This window comes from Akebia trifoliata, chromosome 1, assembly GCF_017979445.1.
Source record: "Akebia trifoliata isolate Shusen 1 chromosome 1, ASM1797944v1, whole genome shotgun sequence".
In the NCBI taxonomy this organism is placed as follows: Eukaryota; Viridiplantae; Streptophyta; class Magnoliopsida; order Ranunculales; family Lardizabalaceae; genus Akebia; species Akebia trifoliata.
Genome location: NC_141375.1, coordinates 16,645,962 through 16,673,093, shown reverse-complemented (window position 1 = coordinate 16,673,093; position 27,132 = coordinate 16,645,962). Strand labels below are relative to the sequence as shown.

Genomic DNA, 27,132 nt, shown 5'->3' with positions numbered 1-27,132 from the left:
TAATAGATAAAATATAAAAATAAATATACACAAAACATATTAAAAAAATTGAAAAAATCATTTTGAAAAAGAAAAAAAAACAACCAAACAATATTTTGAAAACAAACAATAAAATAATTTCTAAATAAAATATAAAAAAAAACAAAGAATTTTTTTTTTTTTTTTAATTTTCAAAATGAAGAAGCATTCCCTTGTTTTTATAAAATGAAGAAGAGAAACAAACAAAGCAAAAATAAAATAAAATCAAAATAAAAACACATTCAAAATCAAAATAAAGAGATTCCCCTCTTTTTATAAATATAAAGAAGATAAAAAACAAAAAACAAAAATTCAAATTAAAGTGGCATTCCCCTATTTTTATAAAACATATAAAAAGAAAAAGAGTGGAAGAGAGAGAGGAAGATTGTTACAACCTAAGCTTTTTCTCCGATCCATGAGTTTTTATTCTTTTTTTTAAAATCACAATTCCAATGAGAGAGAGAGAGAGAGAGAGAGAGAGAGAAAGAGAGAGAGGTGTTGTGTAGCTGAGGGTTTGTTCAACTTGTGCTGATCGACTGATTCGACAAAAAAGAATCAAATTTGATCGATTGCTAGCTTTCAACTTGGCAAGCCACTCTTGCTACGCCAGACCAACGTTTTTGGCTCGCTCAATGCCTTCCCACAACAAAAACAAATGCAGTATAAGCTTGGCTTTCTACCTAAGCATTAGATACCCCGTTTTTCTAGTATTTGGGTAGCTTAATTGTGGGTGGGTACTTGGTGCTTATGAGCCTAGAGACTAAGAGGGCGTTTGATTTGGATTTTAGAATCTAGTTCTGGCTCATAATCGGATTTTAGAATAGTTTGCCTCATTTGATTTGAATTATCGATTTGCTTTTTTCATAATCAAGAACCAAAATCATGGAGAATAAGAAACAATTCGCATGCAATTTCTCTTGATTCTCAAATCCACTTATGACGATCTTGAAATACAACAACAACAACAACATACAATTGGTCAAATAAAAATACAAAATCATCATAATTTTTTTGGTACTCTTAATCTTAACATGTTCCTTAAAATACAATTCACTTGAAAACTAATAGAAAATGATCTAAATATCATATTTTTCAACTCTTTCCAAAAATCTTTGATTTTTCTCATAAAAATCCATTATCTTCAATCTTATGGATATGTATTTTCAATCTCAAGAAATGTAATTGAGTAATTTTATTTTTTCCACAGGATCAGTTTTCAAAAATAGTGTTAGCCAAACGGGATTTTGGAGTCTGAAAATCAATTTCTATAATCTGATTTTGACAATCCATAATCAGAATGAAGAATCAGGATCTACAATCCTTACAAATGCCCCCTAAGATTTGATGCCGCCTAGTACCTGAGCAATTAGTTGCGCTTGGTTCACCCACTGCATTAGGTGTCATTTCGCTATGTGAAAGCTCAGTGCTACTTCTTATCCTCTATCATCACAAAACAAAGTCGCCAAATGCATATGGGTTAATAAAATTTTCTTTTGTATAATGTGTATATCCTTATAAGGAGATACTCATCGTTTGTTTAAGTGAAAAACCATCAAAAAAGACACAACAGATTTCAACACATGTTCATACAATGGCTGAATCACTACTACAGAACTTACAAGCAGACCACATAGGTTGGTTGTTACTTGATCCCCTACTGTTTCCATAAAAAAACATACATCCATAGTGTTCAATAAAAAAGAATCCCACCTCTTAAAGGCTCTTGAATAACCTAAGCAATAAATACATACCACCATCTAAGACAATTAGGTATTAGCAAAACAATCCCATTGTTTTCAATGAAACATTGAAAGGGAATAAAAACAAACAAAAGCAAACTAAACACAGCTACAGAGCTCCACATGGCTCGTGTAAGGCAATTGCATCAAAACCTCCTCAAAGAATGTCCCCAATTAAATGCAATATTAACGAAGAAAATCATCTCAAATTCTGAATATATATATATATATATATATATATATATATATATATATATATATATATATATATATTTGCTAAGTAAAGATACTTTATTAATAGCTAAGAAGAAAGGAGATCGAGATGAGCACCCCCAAAGAATACAAAAGAAGAAAGGAAAAATCAAAAGAAGGGCCAACAAAGCCGGAAACAAAATTACATTTTTGAATATAACTTGGACCATCAGAAGAGATAAGACTTGATCTTCACCATGATATCTTGGGGACTCCCCCCAATGGTTCTCTTTCCAACAAATGGCAAAAGTATTCTCCAAAAAAGAATATGGTCTTTGGAACCAAGGGGCAAAGCATGACCAACTTACATATATCTAAGCAGTTCCTGAAATATTTAGTGTTGCCATCAGATAAGCTAATTTTTAAGGACGTTAGTAACTCAAAGGACCAAGCAAACTTTGAACAAAGAACGGAAACTCCAAGGTGCAAATCAGGATTAGGTAATGTGTCCCGTTCCTAAAGAATAGGAATGGTGTCTACATGGAATATTTTGGTTGGAGTTTAAAACACATCAGGCTTTAAACCAAACTATTTTCTACATGGCACGTAGCTGAAAGCGCCCTCGATCCGCGGGGTGCGCGGATTCGCTTTTGACCTTTGAGGTTTGGGAGTCGTCACCTAGTTATTATGGTCTAGGAATCGAACATCGACTCTAAACGAATAAAAACAACTAATCTACTTAAAAAATAACTGAGTTCGGGGATCAAATTACGGGGTTGAAAGGTGTTAGGCACCAACCCTGCCCGGCAAACGCCGGTCTCTACTAATTCTCAAATAAACTACATTGCTAAAAGACCTAGGTAATAAAAAATAATAATAAGAAATAGATACCTTTCTGAAGACAACGTTCTCGTTCCCTAAGATCTGATAGAGTAACTCCTTGTACAGTACTCCTCGCTTCGTTCTGTCTCTGGATCTGATTTCTGATCTCCGAGGCGAGGTATCTCTTTTTTAGATCTGGATTCTTCGGATTTAGTTATGAATTTCTGGGTGTTTTTGAAAGGCTTCTAAGTACTTTTTGAGCTAAAATCGAAGTATGGGTGTTAGGTAAGGAGTTGGAGCTTCAAAATCAGGATTTATGGGAGGCTAGGGAAGCTTTTTGACCTACTTCTCTTAGGGTTTATTTTTTGATACGAAAATAGGTGTGGAGGCTCCTATTTATAAACTTTTTTTAAGTGCCTTTTTGATAGAGTTAAGATTTAATTATAATTCTTTTAGAGAGAGTTATTGTTTAATTATAATTCTTTTAGAGAGAGTTATTATTTAGTTAAAATTCTATTAAATAGAATTATTATTTAGTTAGAATTCTATTAAATAGAGTTATTATTTAATGAGGATTGTTTTAAATAGAATTATTATTTAATTAGAACTCTATTAGGATTTTGACTTTTAGTCTCATTTGATTGACTTTAAGATTTTGACTTTAGTGTTACTTGGTTGACTTTAGTCATACTTGGTTGACTTTAATATCTTGACTTTAGTCTTACTTGATTGACTTTAATTTTTTGGAGAATCCCCTTTATTATATCTTTAATTCTTTGGGCCCCCAGATGGAGGGGTCCTTTGATAAATATCTGGACAACCATCAACAAGTTTGGCTAAGAGCTTGATTGATTGATTTTTTTGGTTCAAATTTTTAAATTAATTTTATTAATGTTTCACTTTACATTATTTAATATTTTATTTATTAATTTCAAAATTTTAATTTTTTATTGGAAAATTACCGTTTTGCCCTCAGAAAGGACTTTTTGAGTTTTAAGTCAGTTTTCAATATTCCAGGATGTTTTGGAATCGACTTTTCGTAAGGAATTTAATGGGAATATTGATTTTTATCATTTATGAAATTTTTTGTGCGAAATGGTCATGAACTTTATGAGGGCATTTTCATAATTTTGTCGAATTTTGTGAAAATTGGCGAAATGATTTATTTGGTTTTGTAACGTAGGCTCTAAGGATGTTTTTAATGTTAGGGGTATTTTTGTAATTTAGTCATTTTTTAGTGATTTTTATCGTGAAGCTTCTTTTTATCCGAAAAATGATGATTTCTAAGTTTTTGAGATTATATTTTCCTAGCGTAGCATAGATTCTATAGTTTTATCAGTTCGAGATACCTCATCCGGATTTCTGAAATATATTTGGTAACAAAATAAAGTATTGGAATAAACATCCATCATTGGGAACTGTTGCGATCAGGTTGACGAGTTGATTAATCAAGCGAGTGCAAAAATGGGGTGTCTATAGATGCCCCTCTTTTGTAGAGGGTTGGAGAAAACTAGATAGCAAATCTATTTTGGTAGATAGTGCGATATATGAATGCCAAAGCTAGTGACAGTTCATTTTACAGCCTGATTTAGCAATTCGGTGGGGCGTTCGAATCCTTGAGCGTAAAACTCTTCCCAAACAAAAATGTTGTCAGGTCCTCGAGTGTGAGCTCTCACTGACAATGTCAGATCCTTGAATTTTAGAAAATTCTCCTTGACAAATGCAAAAGTGCACGTGTGTGCAATGGTGTGATGATTACTGTGTTAAATGTGTCAGGTCCTAGAGATCTTCTCTCACTGACAATAATGATTCAAAATTGAAATGTGCTAATGCAACGAAAGCAATCATGGCAAGGTTGAACAATGAGGTAATTGGAGTCATAACATTGTAGGAACTTCGTTAAATCCTATTTGAAATTCTTTTTTAGAGTTCGAAAAAGTTTGAGTCTCGTTTATCGGACTCGAGCCTTTGTAGCCACGCTTCTCGGGCTAAGAAACTTAAACAATCCTGTTAATTCATTATATGATTCAAACAAAGCTGGAGTCTCGTTTCTCAGACTCTGGCTAAGGTTTACAGGAACTTAAACAATCCTATTAAAATTGGAGTCTTATTTCTTGAACTCAAACTAAGGTTTATAAGCACTTCAAAAAACTTATTCATTCTATGATTCAAAAAGTTGGAGTATCGCTTCTCGGACTCGAACTTAGGTTTGTAGGCACTTCAAAAAACCTACTCATTCTATGATTCAAAAAGTTGGAGTCTTGTTTCTCGGACTTGAACTTAGGTTTGTAGGCACTTCAAAAAAAACCTACTCATTCTATGATTCAAAAAGTTTGAGTTTTGTTTCTCGGACTCAAACTTAGGTTTGTAGGCACTTCAAAAAAACTTACTCATTATATGATTCAAAAAGTTGGAGTCTTGCTTCTCGGACTCGAACTTAGGTTTGTAGGCACTTCAAAAAGCCTACTCATTCTATGATTCAAAAAGTTGGAGTCTCGTTTCTCGGACTCAAACTTAGGTTTATAGGCACTTCAAAAAGCCTACTCATTCTATGATTCAAAAAGTTGGAGTCTCGTTTCTCGAACTCGAACTTAGGTTTGTAGGCACTTCAAAAAGCCTACTCATTCTATGATTCAAAAAATTGGAGTCTCGTTTCTCGGACTCGCACTTACTTAGCCACGTTTCTCGGACTTTGATTTATAAGAATTTAAACAATCCTATTAATTCATTCTATGATTCAAAATCGAGCTCAAAATTTAAAAAATCGGGCCTCTATTGGCTTATCATGCATCTGGATTCATAATTATCATTGGACTTCATCAGACTTCTAAGTAAGATTTTCCTTTTTATCATGTGATTAAGAACAAAACTTTGGAATCAAATGACTTGCAAAAATGCCCCTAGTTTTAAAGTTAGCTTTAACTGGAACTTGACTACAAGACTGATGAAATGGATTACGTTGAAAAATATGGACTCTGATGTATGACAGAGACATTCCCTTAAATTTAAGACTCTTAAGATTATCATATGTGCAATAAATGATTAATAATTTTCTTTCGAATTTCTTTTGAAAAATACTTGAGCTGGACTTAAAAAAATCTTGATAAATATTAGAATAGAAGATCTTTCTCTTTAAAGTGGTTGATGATTCTACATCTTCCATTAGCGAACACTTGAACAAGTAAACATACTCCTAAATATACTACAATGTTCAAAATGGCTTCTGAGTTTCTTCGTTTTCATCGAATGTTGTGGCTTGAATGGTTCTGCATTTTCTAATTTTTGCACAAGTTTTCTTCTGAATTTTTCTTTTTGATGGGACATTTCCTCCCATTTGATGATACCCTAATTTTTGCTTAGGTTGCCTTTCCAGGTTTTTAACTTAGCGGGTTTTTCTTTTCTTTTTCTAAAGATGCATTGATTTTTGCCTAGGTCGTCTTTTTAGGTTTTCAACCTAGCAGGCTTTTTTTTATGGCTATGCTCTAACTTTTGCCTAAGTCGTCTTTTCGGATTTTTGACTTAGCGGACTTCTCTTTTTTCTCAATGATCTTGAATGTTCAACTCGACAGCTTCTTAGTTCCCTACACCTTAACCTAGTCAATTAGCATACAAGAGGACTTAATAAGTGGGCTTAGGACATGGTTTAGAAAGAAAGGGTAAAAGGCTCGACTTCCCAAAATGCCCCTAATCTAGTATTCTCTTTTTTTTGTCATTTTTGTCTGTAATTCTTTTGACTTTTTTTTTCTAATGCCCCTAGTTTGGCATTCTTTTTTTTTCTGCCAAATTTTTTTTAATACCCCTAGTTTGGCATTCTTTTTTTCTTTTGAACCTTTCAATAGGGAATTTTCCTTTTGGATGACATTTTTTTTAAGAGAAAATATTTTTTTTTTTTGTGACCAGGCCTAAAGTAACTTCTCAGGTTGCCTACGTACCCCAAATATTTCTTTTTCTTTTGGGATCAGATCAAAACGTAGTTCATACAGATTCCCTCCCAAGGTTGGTCGGTGTGATTTAGAAAAAAAATGCTATTGATTTTTTAAAGGCTGCAAAAGGCCACGAAGGGCTAAAGAAAGTATCTTTTTTTTTTTTTGGTAAGACAGGGAAATGATTCGACCAAAGGAGGCCTCTTTTGATGAATGCTGCTCGACTTGGTCAAAGTTTTAGGAATTTGATATCTGGATTGCTCTGTCGAGTAAAGTTCTTTTTTGAGAATGAATATTCTTCGAGTATGATCAATTTTGCTGACTATTCAACTTTTCTAAAACTTTAAGAAAATCTTTTATTCTTTTATGAATGAAAACTCTCCTCTTTTGAGTGAAAAACATGATAGATCCACTTGTAGGTTTTAGCGTCTTTGTCGATATTTTCAACTATATCATTTTTGATCGATAATCTTTGACTTTGAAATCACTTTTGACTTTATGTCTTAATATATATTTTTGTGTAATCCATCCATATATCCTTATAAGTAATTTTACTATTCTCTTATGTTCTCCTGAGGATAACGTATCACCAATTGGCACTTTTTGAGTGTACTCTTTAATTCCAATATTTATCAAATTTGGTCAGTGAGCTTTAAGTCATTTTTCATGTTAGATTTTATATTCACGTCATTATTGCACACATGATAATCTAAAACTTCTTTATTTATTAGAATAAAAAAGAACATAGATTGACAAACCTTACTAAAACCTCAAAATAAAGATGACTAACTAAATTCAAAGACTGACGCAACTGCAACTAAAAAAAATTAAGAAGACTTAAAAAGACGACATCATTCTGGAGGGATGCAATTCTAGAGTCTATGCCACTTCGATTATCTTCGATGGATGACTTGAACTTGCCTGCTTTTACTATCTCTTCATATTATGATTCAAGCCTGTCATATGCAGGACAACCCGCTACTTCAATAATTTATCTGTTCTTTAGTCCTGTCATTGCCTTAGGGTAGTTGAGCTCATTATAGAGTGAATGTACTGTTAAGACCAATTGGGTAAATGAAGGAAACTGGGTCAACTGATTCGGATTTGGATATGGATATTAAGTTTAGAGTAGGAGGGAGTTGATTTTGAAAAGTAGGCAAAGGGTTAGTCTTAACATTGGGAGTAGTAGGAGTGGGTATGGTGACTTTTTCTTGCTAAATAAGGTCTTGGATAGCATGTTGGAGAGTAATATACCTATTAAGAACATGACCAGGCATCTGATGGAATTCACAGAATTGCCCATTATCCATGTTTGGGAGAAGGAGATTAGGCAAAGGCTTGGGTTGCAAAGGTGTCAGCAATCCCCTTTTCATCAATTTTTGATAAGCAACACTAAGGGACATTCTAAGATTGGCAAACTGTCTCCTAGGCTTAGGTTGTGAAGGCTGAGTAACTTGAGGAGATAGTGCGAAGGAGGTGTTGGCCACTTGTAAGGAATTGACATTAGGTTTGAAATGTTTGGGTTTTAATTCAGATGGGTTACCAAAAAGTCCCGAAGAGTAAGCTTCTTCAACTTGATTTCCAGTCTCAAGGAGGGATTGAAAAGTGGGAAGGTACTAAGGCATCAAGTATTTGGCTTAATTTGAAGTGAGATTCCTGATGATGATCTTGACTTGTTCCTTCTCTTGAGGTCAGTCCCACATTTGAGCGGCTTTAGCTTTTCATCACGCAATGAACTCAGTGAAAGTTTTCCCGGATTTCTGTTTAGTAGTTTCTAGGTCTCTTCTTGTGAGTTCAATATCCGTATTGAATGAATACCAACCAATAAATTCTTTCATCAATTCATGTCATGTTCTTACCCGAGATGAGTCCAATGACATTAACCAGCGTAGGGCAGGACCTGTAAGGGTTCTTTAAAAAAGTTGAGTCATATGTTCTTCACTCAGACCCTGAGATTGCATTATGCTGACATATACTTTTAAGTGAGTCCTACGGCATCCAATACCATCAAATTTCTCTATATCTGGCATTGTGAACTTCTCTGGCAGACGAACCGTGGGAAACAAGGTCATTGCCCCTAATCCAATAGTAAGATCGTTGGGGTCTTTAATATACTTCAAAGCAATTTCAACCTAAGTTATTCGATGAGCTAAGATAGGGTCACAGGTAATTGATCATCTTTTTGGTTTTCGACAAGGTCAAACACATCCTGAGATTCTATAGCTTTATCTTTTCCCTTTTCAATTTTCAGGGATTCAATTTGTGTTTGGACAAAAGCAATAATCTGTGCTTGAAAAGATTCTAAAATCTGACGGAACGCAGCTTTATCCATGGTACTCGTTTCTTCTTGTGGCAAAGACTGGCTACTTGGCAATGTTACTCTAGAATGACGATTTTTTTTACGGACTCAAAGTGGTACAGATGGAGGTTTAGAACGTTTGGGACCAATTATCACCTGATTGGAAGTAAACCAAGGTTAACCACTGACTCTAAAGGTTTGACTCTTAACCACATAATTAAAGTTTCGAAATTAGCTTAAGTTCAGTGGGAAACATTGAATCCAATTGCATTATAAGTCTATAGTGACCAAGAAAGTGAGAAAGGTTAAACGCGGGTCGACCCCTGATTGAGATTGAACCTTTGACCAGACAAATTAATTTTATCTTAGGATCGAATCTATTTGGTATAAAATGGTCTGAATCTTTGAAAGTAAAACCAATTGATCCAACTAGTTTGGTGTTGATTAGTTTGATCCATTTGTTGATTGGGCCAATTCGTTTAATTGGTTCAAATTAATCGGTACATTTCACCGATTGGGTCGGACCGATATTGCTGGTTTTTTTTTATTGTTCTTGATCGATCTGCCCACTTACCTGTTAGTTAGACTGAATAAAGCAACCCGGGAACACCCATAGTCAGTTCGGGTTGTGACCTATAGGAAGGCTTCTAGACTCTAGGCTTATTATGTGCAATGCAATTTATCTGGCCACCCTTGCCCAAGTGCACCTATATACCTCTCGAGCGTACTCAATCAGACGGTACATGGTGACTTGGTTTGATATACTGTATAGGTGATAATCTAAAGCTCCAACCCACTTCTCTGAAGTCAAAAGCAGCCAGTTTAATCCTCAGTTGAGAGGTAGCGCACGATACTGAGTAAGGGCCCACTTAAATACCTCTCGTCTAGAATAGACGTTGTCTATCCCCCTTGTATAATAGGGTACAGCGGGGTAGGATCTTGCTTAGGCACTAATTTTGACCAAGAAGTGCAATTGGTGAACTTGGACTATCTTTGATATACCGTATAAATACGAGTCTAGGGTTGTAGCTTTCATAAATGGTTTAGCATCCCACGAGGGGACCGACCACGTACTAGTACTATGTTGGCAATCAGGACATGTGACTGTATAGCTTACAATAGCTCAAAGGCTCAGGTCGCCCCAGCATGGGTGCATCAATATACCTTTCAGAGTCACCTGATCAAACGGTACTGATGCCCCGATTTTAAATACCCTAAGGTACATGGCTGGAGTTGTGGTTTTCATGAATGACGTCGCATCTCCGAAGAGACCGGGCCACGCACTAGTGCCACGTTGGCTATTAGGGACATGCAAACGTGCAAAGCAGTAAATGTGCTAGTGGTGTGTGCAAAACAGGGTGGGGCATTTTTCAAATAAATGGGCATGTAGGCCAGATCAGGTCATTAAAATATGGATATTAGAAAAATATGATCATACATCATAAATATCCAAAGTATCAAGATTGTAAAATCCCAAATTTTTAATTCGTATCTCGAGGAAAAAATAAATAGTGAAATTTTAATAAAATCTTGAAAGTAGGACTTAGGGGTAAAATTTTAGGATATTTCTGATCATTTTTAATGGAATCTGACTTCACCATTAGATTCAAAATGATCGAAAAACATAGTTTAGCCTGTAAGCACGCTCAAATGCGAGTCCGAATATAAAAGTTGCAAGATCCTCGATTACCGGGTCGGACCAAGCTAAAACAGTGATTTTATGTTAGAGCAATAATTTTTAAAATTCGATTATACCATTGGGTTTGTAACGAAAAATTATTGAATATGGACTATTTATTTGTCATTTTTGGAGACCAGGAAGTCGGATTATCGTCAAAAACGAGAACGACATCAAGTTTAGGGGTCACCTCAGGCCAAAAATGTAACTTTTTGATGGAGACATAATTTGTAAAAATTGACTATACCATTAGATCCGGAATGAAAAATTAGGCGAAATAGAGTATTCGTTTGTCAGTTTTGGAGACCGAATGACTAAGTTATCGTCGATCAAAATAATAAGCGAAATACCGAATTCGTCCCAAATATTATATAAATAATATTTAAATTTTTTTTTTAATCTCATCTTCCCCAACGCGTCTAAACAGCCGCGACCTATACGAAATGACATGTTTTTTCTCTTCGACCTTCCACCTTAGATCTCTCGCAAACGGTCCACTTTCGACGATCGTCGCAGAAGAGAAAAAGGTCCGCAGCTTCGTTCTCTACAAAACCCATCCAACCTTTCTTCATTTCACTTTCTATTTCACCCGATATCGTCAAAAATCAGTCGTATTTGGATACGAAAATTTCGAAACTTTGACCTCGGATTTCATCCGTTTCGGGGTCAAATCGCTTTCCGACGCAGAAGGGAGAAACGTCCGCAACCTCATTCTCTACATAACCCAACCAAGTTCCTTCCGTTTTCTCGTCTTTTTCACCCCGTATAGTCAAAAATCAGCCGTATTTTTATACGGAGATTTTCGTAACTTCGACCTCGGTTTTCATCGATTTCGGGGTCAAACCGTCTTTCGCCATAGAAGGGAGAAGAGACGAGTACATCGAGATCTTCGAAACCACCAAGCCAGTTTCGAAAATCAGCCGCTTCGAAGTTCGGTCCGCCTCGATTTTCACGCCAATCGTCTCGATTTCCGTGCACGTGCTTCAATTCCGTCGCCTAGTGATTGTAAGGAACTCTCAATTTCTATTAGTAATCATAGATTGTGAAAATTGCATTTAGGATTTTATCTGAAAATTTTTGATGTATTTCCAAAATGTAGAATTCTTTCATTATTTCAAAATTCACGCTAGAAAATGCATGTTTGATATGTTTAATTGTAATTTTTAATAAATCATACGTGGGTAGCATATTTTAACGGGTTATTTCCATCAATTGGGTCTTGTGCACTGCTCGGACCCCGTTTTGATATAAAATTTGTTTTCTTTTTCAATATTATTGATAAAAATAAATTTGTTAGTTGGAAAATGTGATTTAATATTCAATGAACTCATATTGAGTTGATGAATATCAGAAAATAGATGTTTTATTAAAGAGATTGAAAATTGTAAAAATCGAAAAAAGGGAAAAAGGGTATGAAACGGTAAAATGTCAGAGTCACACCCGAGGGGTGATGTCTGCATTTTACGTTGTTGTGTTGTGTGCAGGTTGGTGAACAGATATCCAGGGATAATATTGTTGGTTGCATGTTTATTTAAATTTCTGTTAGCGCGAGACGCTCCGTTATGTTATTTATTTTAGGCCGGGTGGTCACACTTGCATGGTAGGAAACTGGATATCTATTCTCAACCTTGTATTGTTAATTTCTCTTTTGTTTTCAAATGAAAATAATATATATGTAGCTATTTTGTGAGCTGTTAAAGAGTCTGTGAATGCCTGAAGGGATAGTGCGTCATATCATCCGGAGTGGTGTACTATCTTGGGATGTACGGTAGGGACCACCAAGCTCATACGTGGTATGGGACGCGTATGAGAGTGGAGTCACAACTGGAATCCGGGTTTATTCCTCTCTATCTTTACCAGTGAACTTGTAATGTAAAGGTGGTCGTATACGAATGGTTTGTATATTTGGGAATCACATGTACGCCTGATAGGCATAGACGAAGATGATTAGTCAGTGATCACTAACAATCTATAGTAGTCGAACGTTCTGACACATCGAAAAGAGACCCATTGCTTACGGTCACGTCAAACGGCCAGCCTGAGCCGGATAAATGGTCAACCAAGCGTGGTAAACAGCGACCAGCCACAAAATCAGGAACTAAAAGCCCGAGAAGAATTGTAACATCATGTCCCGATTGGGAGCGATCCAGTCGTGAATCCCAACTTTCTAATTCCAATACTCCACCATTGTGTATTATGTATCTGTTGCTTATTTTGATATATAAGATGAAATGCATGTTTATTGTTTCCATTTGATCAATTAGATTTGTATAAAAAGATAATGTTATAGTGAGTACTGCTGATCGATGTAATGTGAGTTTTAAAATGTTTAGTTGTTCATCCCTGGCTATATGTACCAGTTAATCGTAATTTCTTTTGTAAAACTTTGATTATTTTAAAATAATTCAGTATGCTTATTCGTTCATGTTAGGAGGGGTTATTGGCAGTAATTGTTTGTTTCCCTACTGGGTAACCATTGTTACTCACCCTTTCATTCTCCATTTTTTTAGTTTCAGATCTGAAGCTTGACGAGGCAGGTATAGAGCATGAGTGAGAATCATCTGGTGGGTCAGATAGACAGCCAGAGTTTGTCACTTGGTGAGTATTAGGGCTACATCCCTCTAGTGGTGGTAGTTTGTCTAGGTAATGTTATAGATTTTGTTCTGAGCGTTAGGACTTTTGTTAGAGTGAGAAATAATTGTATAATCTTGTATTTTGATTATTCTTCCGCACTCTGATATTTCATTCGTTATTAGACGTATTTAAGCTTCCGCTAGTATTATATTTTGTATATGTATGCAGGATTGTATGTCGTTTATCAGGTGCAGGTTGAACGCCTTGGAATGCTAACATAAACAGAGGAGACCATGCCGAAATTTCGAGGTGCCACCTAGTACCTCGAGATCTAACATGGGGATATGTGTTAGTGTTTGGCGGGGCGCCACAAAGATCAAGCTTAAGACATGGATATCACAAGCATATCATACAAGCAATCAATCAGGATAATGCAAACAGAAGCAAGATGATCAATAACGCAAAATAATATCAATCATTAAGGCATAAGAAAAATCTTTTTCTTTATGAAATTTGTTAAACAACAGATTTGTGAGTAAGAAGATGGGCTATCTTCACTAACTAAGTAAGATTGGAAACCTTACTAAGGGTTATTGAGTTTACGTGGACCATCACCTCAGCACATCAATACCACAATCTATGTTTCTCGTAAAAAGCTTTGGATTGAAAAATAAAAATTCGAAAAAATAAATTCCTCTTTTTACAAGCTTAGACCTAAGATTTTGAAAATGTACCACTACCACAATTTGAAGTTTAAAATTAAAATTAAAAAATAAATAAATAAAAATAAAAATAAAATGAAATTTCAAAATTTTTAAGGAAAACTCTTAAAATTTCTTCCTCTACAAACTCATGATATTGAATCTAAAATTTTCTTTTTCAGGTGCCACGTGATTTTCTCAATACCCCTTTATAAAAAGGAAATCCTACTAAATTAGTAAGGCTAGCCTTACTTTAAATGTCCTCTACTGTTGAAGTCTGGAAACTTTCTCTCGTAACAAAATTTCCCCACTTATCAAGTCATGAAATGGGCCCACATTATATAATAAATTATTAATTATTCAGAATGTTCCTTTCCTGCAATGGCCAAAGAACAAAGGGTATCGTACGTAATTTATTTCAAAAAGATGCGGGTCCACTAAAAAACTTTGTTAATGAACAGACTCGATAAAGCAAAATTTCTTATTATTATTTTTTTAAACGTAGTACTAAATTTGCTAATTAAATACCCATTTTTTTCGATAAATCAGAACTAAATCTGTCAATTAAATACCCATTCTTTTTGGGTAAATCAGCAAATCAAACCGAAAACACGATTGTGCTATCAGTTTGACCCATATGAGCAAACTGTCCATACCAAAACACATTGCCAATCAACATCAAGACCATCGTTCTAGATCAAATCAGTAAATTTCGTTGAGTCAGCATCAAAACCATGAAGGAACTCATCCGATTCAGATCGGACTATTCAAACCGAAATCATGAGGTAAATCAATTCGATCTTGGAACCATTGTTCTAGATCTAAGGATTCCAATGTTAAAGAAAAAAAAATTGTTCATCGTTAGGGACTAAAGATGAATCTACATCTAGATCGACCACTGATGAGTAGGTTTTATACCTACGAATTAACCACTTTTAAATATAATACTTTGTTAATTTTAGAGTCTTTTAGTTGTTTTTATTTAAGTTTAGTTAGTTTTATACTTTTTATGTGTTTATATGTTTTTATTTGATTTTTATGCTTATTTTACAGATTAGGAACAATATGGAATATTGGGATAGGTGCATACGTTTAGGAGAAATTCTGACTCCAAATTGGTTCACTCTCGGAAGAAGGAAACTAAGCATACAAGCTAAAAAGTCTTCAAGCCACAGCTTGATAAAAAACGAGGCCGCGGCGGGAATTCAAGAATGGCATAACAGAAATATAGAAATACAAGCCGCGGCATAATATATTGGGAGGCCATGACCTGCTTACGTTTCCATCTTTACACGTTAATTTGTGATGACCGAATTAGAGACGGATTTTGGGACTCTTAAACCCTAATGACTCCATATCTATAAATAGGAAAGTTTAACCCTTATTGGGGACAGAAGTTTTGGGGTCTTTCTTGGAGGCACAAGATCGAGAAGGAGGACGAGAGCTGGAGATTCGACTTTTGAGTTTTATCTTTCTAAACTTTATCTCTTCTCTTGATATTTGTAATCTCTAAGAATGGCTAAATACTTTTGTGATTTTGTTTTCTTTTCAAGGATGAACTAATTTCTATTCTAGGGTTATAATGGAACCCATTCATGATATTTGATTAGTTTTATTTCTTTCTTCTCTGATTCCACATGTGATTGTTTATTCTATCCTATGTTTAATGCGATTTAATTAACTGGCCATTGATTGAATTGATTCGGCGAACCTTAATAATATCGACAGAGTTATTTTGTGTTCATGACCTAGATAGAGTAACATATGCTAATTTGATATAGACATACACTCAAGTTGCATGTGCATCCCTTATGAGAGCTTATTCTTAATGAATTCTTCTTGATTTAATTCTCATAGACATATAGGGAGTTAGTTTAGAAGGGTATTTTTACATGACCATCGACAGAGGCTTGTAAAGAATTTAGTGTTCTTGGGTGACAATTATAGTAGATTAATTTATCATAGAAGGGAAGATAATCTAATTAAGTAGATTGTTTGGGGGAAATTATAAACCTAGATTTCATCACTCATTGATTTTAATTTACAAATTCATTTTCTCCGTTACTTTTCTTGTTTAGTCTTAAATCCTATTTTTACTTTTGTTTGGATAAAATTAGATTGAGATAAATTGGTAATTAATAATAGATTGGTATTTAGTCTCCGTGGGAACGATACTTTCTTATCACTTTATTACTTGTTTCGATACGTATACTTGCGTGCGTAAATTTAGACAACAACCACAATCTTTGACGACCTTGAATCGTAACCAAGATAGAAACCCAGATCGTTTCTTCTCTTCTTCGCCTTCTTCCCCTTCTTTCTTAGTCTTTATCCATCATTGAAGAGTCCATGAGGTTTCGGAAATGAAATCGATCACCATCTTCCCATGGATTTCAAAGGAATCTTATCGAAGAAAAACTAGATTAGAAAGGATCGAAAGACAAAATAGAACCAACCAATATTACCTCACCCGAAACCCTTTGCAATCGAAGCTCCTTAACGTCAAATTCAGGTGAGTCATTAGGGGTTTTGAATCAGCAGATTTTAACTTGGATCTTCTCCGATTTGATCCTCAAAATCCCACCTTAACAACTTAATAACCTAAGAATTAAGGGTTTTCCGTTGAACAACAACAAGCTTTAAGTTTTGCTTCGATAGAAATGATCGACCTCTAATGGTTTTAAGAGAAACCGATGGGATTACTTGGGAAATCGGACCGATCGGTCTCTAGTAATTTTCTTTAAGAATTAAGATCGAACAGGCTTCAAGATAAACCGATGGGATTACTTGGGAGATCAGACCGATCGATCTCTGATTTGGTTCGGTTGAAGACGATGAGAATAACAGAAGATAAGTAAACAAAAACTTATTTAAAACAATGGGGTTTTAAAATAAAAGAATTTTTTTTACTCAATGCACCCCACCCCTATCGTTGTTACACACAGCCCATCGACTTTTTATTTTATTTTATTTTATTTTTTTTAGTATTTTATTTTATTTTTGTCTCTTGCTTGCTGCCAATGGACAGCACAATCACATGCCAAAAAAAACATCGTTAATCAATATATCGAACAAAGATCCGAAAACATATTAATTTTAAAAATAAATAAATAAATAAATCTTACATAAAAAGAAAATAAAAAAAAACACATGATCCACAATCATCATACCATCACTAATAAAATCACCCCTTCAAAATCTCTCATTATTTTGGGTCATTTCGAATGATCCTAGATTGAACCATAAAAATGTGCTAAAACCAAGTATTCGGAATCTAAACAAATGATCCATAATTAAGCCAAAAAGAAGGATATAGAAAAAAATAAAATAAAATAAACAAATAACTAAAAAATAAAAAATAAAAAAAGGTCATATTGGCAATGCATCCCACACTTGGGGCTTTTCAAGTCTGATCCTCAATGGTTCCCAGTAGAGTCGCCACTAAAAGCGCCCTCGATCCGCGGGATGCGCGGATCCACTTTTGACCATTGAGGTTTGGGAGTCGCCACCTAGTTATTACGGTCTAGGAGCCGAATATCGATTCTAAACGAATAAAAACAACTAATCTACTTAAAAAATAATTGAGTTCGGGATCAAATTACGGGGTTGGAAGGTGTTAGGCACCAATCCCGCCCGGCAAACGCCGATCTTTACTAATTCCCAAATAAACTACATTGCTAAAAGACCTCAGTAATAAAAAAAAATAATAATAATAAGAAATATATACCTTTCTGAAGACAAGGTTCTCGTTCCCTGAGATCTGATAGAATAACTCCTTATACAGTACTCCTCGCTTCGTTCTGTCTCCGGATCTGAATTCTGATCTCCGAGGTGAGGTATCTCTTTTTTAGATCTGGATTCTTCGGATTTGTTTATGGATTTCTAGGTGTTTTTGAAAAGCTTATAGGTGTTTTTCGAGCTAAAATCGAAGTATGGGTGTTAGGTAAGGAGTTGGGACTTCAAAATTAGGATTTAAGAGAGGCTAGGAAAGTTTTTTGACCTACTTCTCTTATTTTTTGATACGAAAATAGGGTGTGGAGGCTCCTATTTATAAACTTTTTTTAAGTGTCTTTTAGATAGAGTTAAGGTTTAATTATAATTCTTTTAGAGAGAGTTATTGTTTAATTATAATTCTTTTAGAAAGAGTTATTATTTAGTTAAAATTCTATTAAATGGAATTATTATTTAGTTAGAATTCTATTAAATAGAGTTATCATTTAATAAAAATTCTATTAGGATTTTGACTTTTAGTCTCATTTGATTGACTTTAAAATTTTGACTTTAGTCTTACTTGGTTGACTTTAGTGACTTTAATATCTTGACTTTAGTCTTACTTGAGTGACTTTAAGATCTTGACTTTAGTCTTACTTGATTGACTTTAATTTTTTGGAGAACCCCTTTATTATATCTTTAATTATTTGGGCCCCTAGATGGAGGGGTCCTTTAATAAATATCTGGGCAACCATCAACAATTTTGCCTGAGAACCTGATTTATTGATTTTTTTTGTTCAAAATTTTAAATTAATTTTATTAATGTTTCACTTTACATTATTTAATGTTTTATTTATTAATTTTGAAATTTTAAATTTTTTATTGAAAAATTATCGTTTTGCCCTCAGAAAGGACTTTTTGAGTTTTAAATCGATTTTCAATGTTCAAGGATATTTTGGAATCGACTTTTCGTAAAGAATTCAATGGGAATATTGATTTTTATCATTTATGAAATTTTTTGTACGACATGGTCATGAATTTTATGAGGGGCATTTTCATAATTTTATCGAATTTTGTGAAAATTGGCGAAATGATTTATTTGGTTTCATAACGTAGTCTCTAGGGATGTTTTTAAGATTAATGGTATTTTTGTAATTTAGTCATTTTTTAGTGATTTTTATTGTGAAGCTTTTTTTTATCTAAAAAATGATGATTTCTAAACTTTTGAGGTTATATTTTCCTAGTGTAGCGTAGTTTCTATAATTTTGTCAGTTCGAGATACCTCATCCAGATTTCTGAAACATATCTGGTAACAAAATAAAGCATTAGAATAAACATCCATCATTGGAAACCGTTGCGATCAGGTTGACGAATTGATTAATCAGGCGAGTACAAAAATGGGGTGTTTACCGTAGCCCAATGTGTTTAATCTCAAATAAAAATGTGCCACATAAACATCATATATTGCTACAGGAACGGGACACCATTTTGGATTGCGACTCATTTGAAAAAAAATATAAAAAAATTCACACATGGAAAATAGTTGTGGTATTTCCGTCCAAGGTTCTCTAGACAAGAAAACCCCAAAATGCCCCATAATAAAATAATTTAACCATTAATACGGGTTGTATGACCTAAATAATTCTCTAGGTCTATTCAAAGAGGACCTTAGTCCTTTTGCAAATGTAACTGAATATTGTGCGCTCATTTTGATGTCTTTTAAGTGTTGCTGGTCTCAATAAGTGAACGATGGCCAATTATCAATAAAACAAAAAAAAACAAAAAATAAAAAGTGAACGACGGCCTAAACATCTAGATTCATGAGTTGGGTCATTTCTTCCCAATTTCTTTATTAGAAAAATTATATAAAAAAAAACCTAATAAAACAATTATTTTACAAAAAGAATCAAATTTATTGAAATTACCAAAATGATAACAGACCGACCATTAACTGGCCAGTTGTTCTCTCTTTCTCTCTCTCTCTCTATCTCTCTCTCTCTTGATTATTTAAAAAAAATCAAATTTTTTATAAAAAAAAAGTTATTGAATGACGGGTTATTTTCTCTCTCTTCACTTTCTCTCTCTTGATTATTTAAAAAAATTTGAATTTTTTGTAAAAAAAAGTCATTGAATAGCCGATATTTTTTCTCTCTCCTCTTTCTCTCTCTCCACTTTCTCTCTTTTGATTATTTAAATAAACGATTTTTTTCTAAAAAAAGTCATTGAATAGCCGATTTTTTTCTCTCATCTTTCTCTCTCTTGATTTTTTTTAAGTCGAATGGCCAATTTTTTCTCTCCTTTTTATGATTTTTCAACCATTCAAGGGCCGAATTTTCCTTTTTACAATCCGCCCGGTACCTAGCCGTTTCCTTTTTTTCAATCCAACCGTTAAGTAGTCATTTTTTAGTCGTTTTTTTATCGTTATTTAACCGTTATATTATATGTATGTATATATATATATATACCAAACTGAATCTCTTTTTTATGTACAAATTTAGTGCATTATGGTGTTGGTTATTTGTCCACCAAAATTAGGTCAATATTTTTTTTTTAAATTTGTTTTTTTTTAAATAATCAAGAGAGAAAAAACCGACCATTCAATGGTCATTTTTTTAAAAAAAAGTCATTGAATAACCGATATTTTTTCTCTCTCCTCTTTCTCTCTCTCCACTTTCTCTCTTTTGATTATTTAAAAAAACGATTTTTTTCTAAAAAAAGTCATTAAATAACCGATTTTTTTCTCTCATCTTTCTCTCTCTTGATTTTTTTTAAGTCGAATGGCCAATTTTCTCTCTCTCCTTTTTATGATTTTTCAACCATTCAAGGGCCGAATTTTCCTTTTTACAATCCGCCCGGTACCTAGCCGTTTCCTTTTTTTCAATCCAACCGTTAAGTAATCGTTTTTTAGTCATTTTTTTATCGTTATTTAACTGTTATACTATATGTATGTATATATATATATATACCAAACTGAATCTCTTTTTTATGTACAAATTTAGTGCATTATGGTGTTGGTTATTTGTCCACCAAAATTAGGTCAATATTTTTTTTTTAAATTTGTTTTTTTTTAAATAATCAAGAGAGAAAAAACCGACCATTCAATGGCCATTTTTAAAAAAAAAAATTGATTTTAATTTAAAAAATCAAGAGAGAGAAAGAGAGAAAAATAACCATTCAATAGCCCTTTTTAAAAAAAATTCAATTAAAAAATAATAATAATCAAGAGAGAGAGAGAGAGAAAGAGGAGAGAGAAAACAACCAACCATTTTAATAATTTGCATTAAATTCGATTTCTTTTGTAAAATAATTATTTTATCAGGTTTTTTTATTTATAATTTTTCCCTTCTTTATTTACTTTCCAATGTATAAAATATATTGAAAACCTTTAAAGAGAATATTTGCTAATAACATGGCAAGATCATAATTACATATACCATATCCCAAATATAGGGATTGGAAAGAAACATTTTTCACCATTCAATTTTATCTAGATCAGTATCTTCTACAATGAACATTTCTTAGATATTTTTTTAACTACCACAATCCATGTTATTTCAGAAAATTTGCTGAATTTTGTGATGGGTTTGCTCATGAGCGAGGTTTTTGAATATCCAGCAAACTTTTTTTGAATCTCTCAAGGCAGTCACAAGCATCAATAAACAGAATGATATACCATGGGGCTACTGAACAATATTTGTTAACAAACCAACTACTCCAAAAGATCGATCTGTTGTTTTGGAGAGGGGGAGAACTATGAATATAAAGGGTCAAAGATTTGACCATCAACTTGATGCTCTGAGATGGTCAAGTTGATGTTCTGATTGTTCCATTATCACTCCTAATCTCTTGATAAATTTTTCAAAGCAGCCAGAAACTTGTGTACAGCCAAAGTAGTAGAAAATGGTGGTAACTAACAAAGTCCAATTTTATAAAATGCAAACGAGGCCATGAAATTCATGCCAGTATTAACTTCTGCCAACGTAGCCCACCATGTTTTAGTTTTCAAATTGATGAAAAACATATCTCGAACTCGGTCTTCTATGAGAGACTAACACAAATGACATAAATATTCTCATCGTCAACCACTAGCCAAAAAAACCCTTGATTTTTTCCTTCCAAAACCAATCATATACAAACGGTACAATTTATTTTAACCTCATCTTCTAACTTAAGATTCTATCTTATTTAAACTATAATCCCCAATGATGAGATAGGATTCTGGAGAAGTAAGATTCATGAATATTGTGGTAGAAAAAAAAATCACCCTTTAACCTTTAAACCCCAAGACGTTGAAAATGATGGATTAAAGACAAGATTGAATTGGTTAACAATAATTTACCCTAAATGTTGAAGAGCTTGAAGAAGATGGAGTTGTGGGAGAAAAATCAAGGGGTTTTGGCTAGAGGTTGAAGATGAGGGCATTTAGGTCATTTACTATTAATCTTTCAAAGTAGACTGTGGTCAAGGGGGCATATCAATTGGAAAACACGGGTGTATCTCAAATATGCACCAAAAGATGGAGGGTATGTCTAAATCACCCACACTTAGACTATTGTATTAGCCCACACTTTCGCAGAGAGAGCACATAAATCAGATGTGAAAAAGAACCCTTCAACTGTTCAAGGACAAAAGATTAGTTGAATTGCTCTTACCAAAATAATAATGCACAGGATAATGGCACAATGGTGGGAGTTCTTCGCAACCAAATGAGCTCCAAGATTGAAGCAGCACTGTTTTCACCAAATTTCCCAAATCACGTGTTGAAGACAGACCTGTAAAGATCCCATAAATAAAACAAGTCATGCAATTAAATCAAAAAGAAAGAAAGAATGTTAAATAAAGATCCTTACCACAAGTAAATTAGGATGGGCAGACCACATGGATTCACCAAATTCATTGATCATGATTTGACCTATTGAATTGATACAAAGAGGCAAATTCCAAACTAATTAAATAACAGCTAAATCTTTGAGCATCCAAAAACATGATGAAATAAAATAAAATGCACACTTTCCTAATGACTAAATTCATTATCTATGCGATGTGAATAAAAGGTGATGGACAATGTGGCCCATCAAAGCTTGACTTGCCCTCAAGTCTGCAATCTAACATTATTGTATAAACATTAATTCACACAATAATAAAAGATAGAGCCAAGATAAAGAGATGTACATTAAAAGTCATTCAATTAATAGCTAAAAAGAATAAAAATTAGGAATTCTTGAGCATTGTTTTTTTAACAAAATTTTAAAGATCTCTTGATCAGTTGGCATAGGATCATCCCCTCTGTGTGCTTCCTTTGAAAAGTGAGTGGAGAGACCATGGAACATTAGCTCATCCATTGTAACTTAACCAATAAAGTGTCGTATCATTTTGTAGGAGTAACATGCATTCGTGTATTCCTATGAAACTGATTCAACTTCTTCATGGTTAGTTTGTTAGAACATTTAGCAAAATGGTATATCCATGGAGACTCCATCCATATGCACACTTTGTTGGACTATTTTAAAAGAGTGCAATAATTGAATTTTCAAAAATAAATAAATATGGGTTGTCTAGAGTCAGGCATTGGAGAAGATCAAGGCATCGCTCTCAAAGAATTTCATGACATACGATTTTAGGGCTTTCATAGCTTTTCTCAATCATTGTTGTATATATTTTATTGCACTACAGAACTTTTCTGTTATTTGACAAAAACAATGTTACTAATAAAAAACAAAATAGGAAAAAAAAAAAAAAAGGCACCTGAGAGACATCTTAGTCTGCATGGGATTATTCTAGTATTCCAAAAGTATAAGAACAAGAATTCATTATCAAGCTCTTGACATTATTGATGTGGATTATGACTCCATGTACAATGTTTCATCACAGATGAAATTCATACTGATATATAGTCGACATTTATCAAGGAAGCAGCTTAAAATTTGTCCAGATAGGAACATAAGATCTTTCAACATAGAAATGTCGTTCTGTAAAGATGGAAGCATGAATCTGTTGCGGTAGTAGTATGAATTAGCCAAGCTCCAGCTCCCATATCCAGGGGCAGAGCCAGGATTTTTCCCATGTGGACAAGAGGAAAAAAATTTGTGGGGGCAATAGCGGCGGACTTTTTTTATCCACCACTGTTATATGTCACAATAGATCATAAATCTTTATAGACTTTGAAATTTTTTGTGGGGGCAAGTGCCCCAACTGTAAATCTGCCCCTGCCTATATCCTTGATTGGGTTCATACTATGGTACTTATCTTAAGCAGCATTTTGGGCTTTGTAGGGGATATAAGGTTGTAGAAGGAAGGCGTATGAGTAGTGTAAGAGAAAAAGGTTATATTTGCTTGCACCGTCTTGCTTCCTCTGCATGCTTAGATTTCTAATTGAGATACCTCAGGTTATGTGGTGGAACTGTAAATAACCTGGTTGGGTTCAGATTAGGGTTCTTATTTAAGCATCATTACGGGCTTTGTTGGGGAATACAATGTCGTAGAAGAAAATATTATAAGCTACAGAAGATGTTCAATTAGAGAAAGTACACAACATTACAATTCAGTACATGACAGTAGGTAAATTAAGTGAAAATTATCAAAATAATAATAATAATGCCAGTATGTCACATAGAACTATAAGTATAGTATTGCTTCATGATAGTTAGGGGAGGTTGACAAACTCATAGGTGTAAACAATACAAGGAGCAATTGAGCAACACAACCATTTACTTTAAAGCAGAAACACTTGCCTTGGTAATTTTGATAGCACTTCAATATAGTATATTTGTTCAACCAATGTAATTTTGGAAATAGCACCACGATCCTTTCAAGGAGAATTGTCAGACACGCAAACACCCATTTCAGAATCAATCCTTTTAGATTTACAAACCTTCTTCGAGGATACCATTGATGTTGACGACACCCAAGACATCGATCTCTTCTGGGAAGAACAAGCATCAAAGAACCATTCCCATGGATTCCGGTCCAACCCATCTCACCCTTTTAGCTTCCCAACTCTATCTCTCAATCCTTCTCTCCCCAAATTCCCCAATCTTTACCCTCTTCACACCCATTCCCTTTCTTTCGCTTCTTCGATCTCTCTGTCAATCATTCAAACAAAATACATAAGACTAATCGCCAATGGAAGCCGATGAGAGCCGTGACAGATGCCGCTAGGCCAATAGAAAGAAAAAGGGTGGCAGGCGCGGCAAGGGTTCTCGTAACATTGTAACTAAAGCTTCTCATTTGCTACTATCCACTCAAACTAAAGCTTCCTATTTGCTTGATATCATCATCATTATGGGTCTGATTGCCCCGAACACCACGAGTCTTATAATTCCACACAATCTTGCATATTTCGTCTTGAGGCAAAGTTAAACCTTGTCGTTTAACTGATCTATGCAATTCACAGAAGAATCTGGGGTCTTGTAATCTGACATATTCATGAAGCACCCGTTCGTGATCAGGAACCCAACTCCTCGGAAATGGAGTGTAATCACACAATGGAATCAACGACATGTGAGAGAACTGAACACCATCAATAGCATCAACAAGTCCCATCCTTAAAAGATCCGAATACTCAGGTGCCGAATTGTTACTACTCTCTCTCAAAGGATGGCTGAGATCACGTGAGGCAATCTTATATACCTTGGCTCGAGACTTAAGTCTATACCTCGCAGCATATAGCTTAGCTAGAGAGCTCCGTATTACATAAGCACAAAACCCAACAACTTTCTTTCGGTTATCGGCATATTTATACCAATCTGCCATAGTTTCAAGAAACTTATTCATTTGGGAATTAGTATGTGCTTGGCCCGAATATAGCATTGGAGTGCAAGGCAATGGTTCCGGATCTCTATCACCCTTAACAAATGCAAGCCTCCTGAATTGCCGAATACATTGTTGTAAGCTAGCTGTAACCGAAAGCAAAGTCCCGACACCCTTTTCACTTACAATTTTCCCTCCTGTTGCGGTGTAACGTAATGTTGGGTGTATAACTCGACGACAAATTATGTGGTCTAGGAATTGAATTCCCCTCGTGATGTGTTCAATCTCCACCTTTGAATTATCTAACCTTAATCCATATTTTCCCTCACAAAATCCAATCAAGTCCTTTCTGATTTCCACCGCATCCTCTCTAGACCCTCGGACTCCAACCAAGAAATGGCCCCCATATCGAATGTAATCCATTTTTCTCGTCTTCTCCCACCCCTCGCTCGATGGAACAAATTCTGGCCATGCAGGGTTATGGTTACCATCATTAATGTTGTCTTTCCATATTGAATCGAGCTTAGAGGGACAAAAGAACTTAACTATCTTTTCTTCCATCCAAACATCAAGATCATTCAGGCATACATTGGCAAGCAAAGGGCTTAAAATACCACAATGACCATATGAGGGGACCTTCGCAGCTTCCTCCGGTGCAAACCCAAAGAAGGTTCTCAACCAATACGGATCGGGTTTCGGTTCATTCTCATTTAGAATTTTCTTCCTTTTCGTTCCTTTCTTCTTCTTTTTCTTTCTTCTCTTCAATTCATCATCATTGTCTTCTTTCGACCGACTCCTAATTGGGGCTCCAAACGCCGATTTAATCAAACCTAAGACTTTTTTATCCTTGATAGATTTCTCCAAACAACCCATCAACAGATCCTTGCCAACATTTTCGAAAATGTTGCTCAAATCCCCTTTTAAGAACCAAAGATACCCAGCAAAGTTACTTCGAATGGTTCTAATAACCGTGTGTGCATTCCGACCAGGTCGAAACGCATGGGATTTGGACGAGAACCGCGGTTCAAACACGGGTTCTAAGATCAATAACAAAACCTCCTGAACAACACGATCTTGGAAACAAGGCTTACCAGAATCTAAAATAGCTTGAAGTTTACGTTTGGAGATTAATTTGGCTATGGGTTTATCGTTGGGGGATCGAATAAAGAGATGGGTCTTCATGCCCCACATGAATTGCCCATTTAAGACAGAAGTTTGAAGGGATAGGAGGCTTTGGAGGACTTGAGAGTGAATTGCGTTTCGAGGAGGGAAGGAACCAGTTTCCTCGGCACAAGAACGCTGGTAAGCTAAGACCCATAAATCGAATTTTTTAAGAAAACCAGTGAGATTGGAGAAAGGTTTGTGTGATGGATCAGAGAAGGTTCGGAACCATAGATCAGAGCATATTTGGATTGGGTCTTCTTTCATGAGAGAGTAAGGATCTTGTTGTTGTTGGTTTGGGTGGTGGGTTAGATTTGGGTGTCGGAGATTGTAGGAGAAATGAGTATGAGAAGAGGAGAAAGTGCTGATGGATCGGAGGAGGAGATTGGAGGGAAGGTGTTTGAGGAATGTTCTCAAAGACATCTTTGATCTGTAAGAATTCTGATACATGAAATTTTTTGGGTTACATTGTAAGCATGGTTTTAAAAGCTGGTATCTCGTTTTGCCCCTTGTGTATACCGAGTTGACTCGTTCAAGTCATCTCTTCTCAGACAAGTCGAACCAT

General features: G+C 34.6%; 1 protein-coding gene across 4 annotated transcripts; it reads right to left on the bottom strand.

Annotated features, from left to right (window-relative positions):
* Positions 1-711: 711 nt before the first annotated feature.
* LOC147410782 (nuclear intron maturase 1, mitochondrial-like) lies at positions 712-27,132 on the bottom strand. 4 transcript variants are annotated; one of them, XM_086440055.1, is made up of 5 exons: positions 24,389-27,132; positions 22,508-22,569; positions 22,310-22,429; positions 17,674-18,963; positions 712-1,458 (listed from the first exon to the last, which is right to left on the bottom strand). In XM_086440055.1, exon 1 carries the CDS (start codon positions 27,015-27,017, stop codon positions 24,891-24,893), a length of 2,127 nt encoding a protein of 708 aa, XP_086296181.1. In that variant the 5' UTR covers positions 27,018-27,132; the 3' UTR covers positions 712-1,458; positions 17,674-18,963; positions 22,310-22,429; positions 22,508-22,569; positions 24,389-24,890. The 4 variants fall into 4 exon arrangements, with proteins under 4 accessions (XP_086296181.1, XP_086296189.1, XP_086296172.1 ...); XM_086440063.1 differs by lacking the exon at positions 17,674-18,963 and having other exon boundaries at positions 722-1,458; XM_086440046.1 differs by lacking the exons at positions 712-1,458; positions 17,674-18,963 and having other exon boundaries at positions 22,253-22,429.